This window comes from Psammomys obesus, unplaced genomic scaffold (assembly GCF_907164565.1).
Source record: "Psammomys obesus unplaced genomic scaffold, mPsaObe1.curated_primary_1811, whole genome shotgun sequence".
In the NCBI taxonomy this organism is placed as follows: Eukaryota; Metazoa; Chordata; class Mammalia; order Rodentia; family Muridae; genus Psammomys; species Psammomys obesus.
The window spans coordinates 6,148,182-6,155,373 of NW_026596040.1; the positions used below are offsets into that span (position 1 = coordinate 6,148,182).

The following is a 7,192-nucleotide window of genomic DNA, read 5'->3' on the forward strand; positions in this document are numbered from 1 at the left end:
AGAAAACAGAAGACTTCAGAGAGCTCCCACCCTGCGTGGGTTATCTGTAGCATACAACACCTCTGAAGACCTGAGAATCTATGTGAAGGAAAAGGCAGAAAGACTGTAAAAGCCAGAGGCAGTTAATAACTTGAAGAAACAATGTTTTCTGGGTGCAACAGGACAAATATTCATATGAACTCAAAGCAACTGTGACATACTCAAGGATGACCTTAGGTTCCTGGTCCTTCTGTATCTACCTCTCAAGGACAGAGGATTACAGGCAGGCACCATCACTTCTGGGTAAAATTGTACATTATGCTGGGTGGCTCCATTATGAATTAATGCTAGGTATGTAAGTGATTAAGCAAATATCCCATCAACACTATTTCAGATCACTATTCCAGTTATGTTATACAAATATGTTTTTGTTTTAATCACAAGAGTGGGATATGGGGACGCCTTAGTTTATTCACAGCTGATAATCGACTCCTGCAGATCAGAGAGGGATGTGGTTGGTGCCAGCTGCAGTTACTCGAATTCTGAGGACTCAAAAAGGTATAAGTACCAGAACCAGAAGACAGCCAAAATCTCTGAGAAAGAAGAAGGTGGCTGCTCTTTATGCTGTTGCTGGTTCATGCTTCTGCTGTGTTTGTTGTTGCTGGTTTCCTGAACTGCTAGATATCCTGACAAGTGAGATTGGTATTGCCCCAAAGAACCTGATGACGCTGACCAGCTGGAAGTAGTAAAGAGACTGACATCACCTCTCCCCACTAACCTTCTTTCTCTCCTACCTAGTGTTGGGGTGTGGAAGGTATTAAGAGGAATGGTAGGGTGGAGAGTGCAAGTAGAGGCATAAAACCCCAAATAAAATAGTTCCAAGAATAGGCACAACCACATTTTATTGATTAAAACATCTATGATTAAAATTCACAGTTGATGACTTATAAAAAATTAAGAAATCATGTCTTCACATCACCATCAATTACATGAAAATAAAATCATTCAGTGACAGGTTCATATTGGAAAGACTCTTCAATATTCTGTATTCCACATTATGAATCATAGAAGACTTCACCTCCTGATTAGGAAGGTAAGGCCCTGTGTATGAACATTCCTCTTGGTTATTGTTGTACTATTATTCTTCTCTACACTTCCCAAAATATCTCAATTTTATTCTTCTCCTTCTGCAAATAAAAAAGTTAGAAGAAAAAATTAATTTTTGCACTATAATTTTCAATTGATTAAGGATTGTATGACATCCATTTTAATGGAAAGTTATGAACGGGGATTGGTGTGGAGTGTCATTGCCTGTCCCTTTCTAAATGTACCTGGGCCCTCATATTCCCCACGCTTGTAAATGAGCCTTTTCTACAATTTAGGATCTGCCCACTCAAAAGAGAAAAGCATTAAAAATTGCTTTTTTTTTGGGGGGGGGCTGGAATAAAATTGCAGCTGAGAACTAAATGAACACAAAAATTTATGGAAGGAAACACTTGAGAGGAAAATATGATGTCACTCAAATTAAAAAGAATACATATGAGAATATTCTAGCACTGATAATGTAATATTTTAAACATAGCCTACATAAGAAGACAGTGATATGATTCTCAGTGATAAAGAAGTGTGGAAAATGTTCCCTAGACTTCCCTGGACTTGAAGAAGGCTTAGGTCTGTCAACAACTTGAAGAGAAAAGGTAGACCACTACAGAAGTCCTCCCATAGCATCAGAGCCAATTGTGATGAATTTCAGAATTCTGTACTTTAGTTTCTTCCTCAGCAGTGGGGATAATCATTGAGCATCTATCTTTGCTAGCTTTATATGGGAACCTGGCACAACCTAAAATCAACTGAGGCGCAATTGAGGAATTGCCCAAATCAGATTGGTCATGAGCAAGTATGGGAGGCAGTGGGGGAGAGGGTTGTCTTGACTGTTAATTAATGTAGGAGGGCACAGCCCATCTCAGGGGACACAATTCTCTGGGCAAGTGGTCGAGGAAGTATAAGGGAGTAGCTGAACCTGAGCCTAGGAGTGAACCAGAAGGCAATGTTCCTCCATGGTTTCTACTTCAACTTCCTGCTCAATTTCTTGACCTGACTTCTCTCAATGACAGACTATAACCTGTTAACTAAAATAAGTCTCATCTTCTTCTTGGCTGTTTTTTTTTCTTAATTATGATATTTGCCATAACAATAGAAGGAAACTGTGACAGTACCCATGCTTGATCTTACATTTTTGTATTGAGTTGTTTGTCTACTGCTCTCGTTTCTAAAAATCACAAAAAATTAATTGATCAACATTTTGGAAGACTATTCAGTAAACTTCTGCTAACAAAGCAATACAAAAACTACCATAAATCAAGGAACTTTAAGGAAATTTACAAATAGTCTCCTGTGTTTTCTTTAGTGAAAGTGGTTATTCTCTGGCTATGTCATATCCATGTTATCAGAAACAGGATTTTTTTCACCAGTACCTGACATTCTTTCCACTTATTTGGAAGACATAATATTAAACCATGTATTCTTACAACTTTTGGATGCAGAAGAAGCATTCATTGAGGTAAGTATCTCTGTCGTCTGCACAAATTGGGTCCTTTTCTTTGGAGCACATAGACTTACGTTTATACTGACTACAGTTTGGCTGTTAAACATAAAACAACATAAAATCTATCAGATAATGATGATTGGTATAAAATTACACATAATAAAATAATTCAATATTAACTATTAAATATAAATATTTACATGATACATTCTACTCAAACTTAACACATTCCTAATTACTTATAAATCAGATATTTTATTGTAATGTAATGAAGGGACTGAAATTTCATGATTAGGCTCTCGTTCTACAACTTCATCTCATACTCACATAAAATCTCCTCCATTGTTTTGTACTGAGAAAAATCATGAATCTGACTTATTTGTTGTATTCCTATCCTGCTCGACACACTCACTGTGCATGTTATAGACACATATAGCTGTCACTGCATATTTATACACAGATGAAATTTATTGTTGACTGCATGAATTATTTGTAGATACAGAAAATTTGCAATTTTGATGAATCTGGTTTTCAGCTTTGTATAAGTTTTACCTTTTATTTATTGAGAATAGTTCTTCTTAACATTAATGTTATATTCCAGTGTCTGACTTCATAAAAATTGATGTTTAACCCACCCTGAAATGGGTATTTTATTGCTTTCAGTCTTCTTTTTTAGAATAAATCATTCTACTTTAAAAAATTTGCAAAACATACTATATACCTGTATACAACAAGGATTTTGTTCATTAATTGAACTTTTGAATATCAAATTTTCTACCTTGTCTATAATATTGAGTTTTATATTATTGGCAGGACTGTTACTCAACCTTTGTATAATATGAAAATAATAATTTTTGGGTTTGTTTTTAGCTGTTTGCAGTGTTATCATTTTGTTTAGTGACATTCGAAAGGCCAAAAGGTTACCTGTTAAATTTCTTTTTTTAATTATTAATTTTTCAGTCACTTTAGATCCTGACTGTAGCTCTCCATCTCACCTCCCATCTCAGTCTCCCCCCTCTCTCTTCTCCCTCCCTCTCTTCTCCCCACTTTCCTATTGGTCTGAAAAGGGCAGCTCCCTTTCCCATCCAACCCAGCTCATCAAGTTGCATCAGTACTGAGCATGTCCTCCTCCCCTGTGGCCTTGCAAGGCAGTCCTGCCAGGTAAAAGCAATTAAAAAGCTGGCAAGTGAGCCCTGTCAGATGAACTTCCCACTTCCCTCACTAGAGAACCCACACCAAGCCTAAGCTGCCCATCTGATTCATCTTTGTAGGGGCCCTAGGTCAAGTTTCTGCATGGTCCTTGATTGATTCTTCAGTCTCAGCAAGCCCCTCTGGACCCTGGTTAGTTAACTGTGTTGGTCTTCTTGTGAACTCTTGTCACTTCTGGGTCCTTTTCTCTTTCCTCCCAATTTTCCTCAAGACTCCCTACTCATTGCCCAATGTTTGGTTGTGAGTCTCAGCATCGGTTTTGAGATGCTACATAGTAGAGTCTCTCTAAGAGGATAATTCTATCAGGTGCTTGTCTGCAAGCTTACAAGAATATTAAGCTTAAATCACACATCTGACTTTGCACATTAATAGTGGGAAATATCAACATCCCACTCACACCAAAGGGCAGATCATCAAGACAGAAATTAAAAGAGGAATGATAAAAATAACAGACTTCATGAATTAAATGGACGTAAGAGATATTTATAGAACATTTCACTGAACACAAGAGATTATAACTTCTTCTGAGCACTTCACAGAACCTTCTAAAAACTGGCCATATACTCAAGCAAAAAGCAAGGCTCAACAGTTATCAGAAGATTGAAATGACCCCCTGAGTCTTATCAGACCACCATGGATTAAAGCTGGAACTCAACAACAACAGAAATAACAGAAATCCTACAAACTCGTGGTCACTGATCAACTGATTACACAATGACCATTGAGTCAGGGAAGAAAAAAGGAAAGAAATTAAATGTCCATGTTAATCAGTATTCGTTTACCGGTTTTCTTTTAGCTGGTTGACCTGTAGCATCAGTGTCTGGAACTAGTGAAAAGGAAAAAGAGAAGAAAATCAGAAAGATGGGAGAGGAGAAGGGTGATGGTTTAGCTACCAAGCCTGAGGAGCTGAGTTCGATGTCCCAGCTCCCTCATAGTGGAAGGAGAGAATCAACTCCCACAAATTGTCCTCTGACTTCAACATATGCTCTGTGGCATATATGAACACATACACACCTACAAATTATTTAAAGGAAACAAGGTAAAAATATTTACAGAGAAAAGCTATAGTCTAAGATGGGAAGTATCAATGTTTAGAAGTGACTGATGCAAATTGCTTACCCTTGTGACATTGGAAGCAAGAAGGTATTTGTCACAGTACTAAGATAATATTTTCAGGGAGACTTCAACTATGGAAATGGCAGCTACTGAATGTTTATTATATTTCAACCCTAATTTAAAAACACCACCATTTCCTTTTCTTTAATGCATCATTTTGCTGGCACCTGTATTTACTTGTATTGGCTTGGCACCTATGTGAATACAAAGCTAAAGAATATGAGACTAATCTAAATAAATTAAAGAGAACATAAACTAATAACTGAATTAACTAGAGTCAATTAAAGATACAAAAAAGGTCTTATACAGATATTGATGAGAAAATAGACTTCAAACTAATAATGGTCAAAATGGATTACTTTTTTAATTTATCTTTTATTAATTACAGTTTATTCACTTTATATTTCCACTGTAGCTCTAACCCTGTCCCCTCCCATTCCTACACTCCCTCTCCCTCTTCTCCACCCAAGCCTCTCCCCGGTCCTCATTGGGGAGGGCCTTCTCCCCTTCCATCTGATCCTATTCTATCAGGTATCATCAGGAGTGGCTGATATGTCTTCCTCTGTGGCCTGGTAAGCCTGCACCTGCCTCAGGGGAAAGTGATCAAAGAGCAGGCCACTAAGTTCATGTCAGAGACAGTCCCTGTTCCCATTCCTAGGGCAACCACACTGGGACACTGAGTTGCCATGGGCTACAATTGTGCAGGGGTTCTAGGTTATCTCCATGAATGGCTCTTGGTTGGAGTATCAGACTCAGAAAAAAAACCTGTGCAAAATGGATTATTTTTAAAGATTACTTCTTACGGATAAAGGGAAAAACACATCAAGAGGAACCTATAATTCTAAACAGATGTCCACAGAGCCGAGATGCCCATCTTCCAAAAAGCAAATACAGCCAATAAATAATCTCATATTAGCCCCACCATACTAATAACCAGTGACTTCTATACCCAAATCACACCACAAGACAAGTCATCCAGACAGAAGCTAAAAAGGGAAGCACTGAAGGTAAAGAAACACAGAGCAAAAGTCCCCAACATCCCTTGACAGAACGTCTCCATCTGGAACTATAATACACATTTTCTCCAGGGTACTGACATTCTCCAAAATATATCATCACACAATAGGACAAAAACAAATCTCAAAAATACAGGAAAATGTAAATAATATCTTATATTCTCTCTGATTACAATGAATCTTGAAATCAACAGCCCAAGCAAATACTCACTAAAGAGAGTAAGCCTCTCTGTGGAAAAGATGCTTTTAAGTTAGAAAGTCTGGTCTCTAAGGAAGCGAGGCTTGGATTTGAAAAAGTATCATGTCAATAAAATTTTAAATATAGAAAAACATTAGGTCTGAGGCTATAGCAGTGCTTCCATTTGTTCAGTGTATACATGTCGGTAATGCATTTTGACTGTTCCCACTCATCAACTATCTTGTAAAGCTTGGTTGTGGTGGTTGGTGCTATTTCATTTGGGTGTGAGCAGTAGTAAAGGAAAGAATCCATTTCTGTTTTCAACATGGTAACCTGGTTGCTATCAACACGAACAAAAGGAAGCATGGATTTCTCTGTGCTGTGCTGTGTGTATTTGTGTGTGTGTCTGTGTGTGTGTGTGTGTGTGTGTGTGTGTGTTTGCATGCATGCATGCACACATGCACCTGTGTTGGTATGGTTCTTTTTATGCAGTTCATGTATATTTGTGTGCATGTGGAGAACAGTCAAGAATGTTGGGTGTTATTTCTCAAATGTCATTCAACTTATACATGTGTTTGGAATGTGTTTGTAAAATACAAACCTAAAATTCCCCCACATCACCTCATATAGAAGGTCAGTGAGCCCCAGGACTCCATCTATATCTTTCTTCCTTGAACAATTACAGACTTGTGCCATTATGCTAATTAAGGAATGAAACTGGGACCTGGTATTTACAAGGCAAATAAACACTCTGTTAATTAAACCATATCCAAAACCCCCAGTCAATGGATTGCCTAATATTTATATGTATCTGGTCACCTTCTTGAACTTTTATAATTTCTTAACATTTTCACAGCATCCTATTTCTAATGGTTTTTGAATGCTTTGATTTTAAATAAAAATAACAAATATACTCTGTCCAGCATTCCGGTGGCTGTAATTCTGATTTTTTAGGGTGCAGTTGCCAGAGATTCCACAATAAATGACAGATGAAATCTTTTAAGAAAACAAACTAGCACTCACACCAAAAAAAAAGATATATTCTCAATAAATAGATTAAATTAATGTTAAAAAATTCATGGGAGTGCTTACTTCCAGAGATTGAAAGACTCCCGTTGAGCCTCTCTAGATGGGGAGACCCCGCTTCCC

At 37.5% G+C, this 7,192-nt stretch overlaps 1 protein-coding gene across 1 annotated transcript in view; it reads right to left on the reverse strand.

The window, feature by feature from the left end:
* Positions 1-2,503: 2,503 nt before the first annotated feature.
* The window catches only part of LOC129688060 (serine protease inhibitor Kazal-type 11-like), a 6,402-nt gene continuing 1,713 nt past the window's right edge, over positions 2,504-7,192 (reverse strand). The window contains exons 2-3 of the mRNA XM_055622816.1: positions 4,516-4,559; positions 2,504-2,620 (exon numbers count right to left, since the gene is read on the reverse strand). Coding sequence (XP_055478791.1) covers positions 2,504-2,620; positions 4,516-4,559 — 161 coding nt within the window. The remainder of the gene's footprint in view (positions 2,621-4,515; positions 4,560-7,192) is intronic.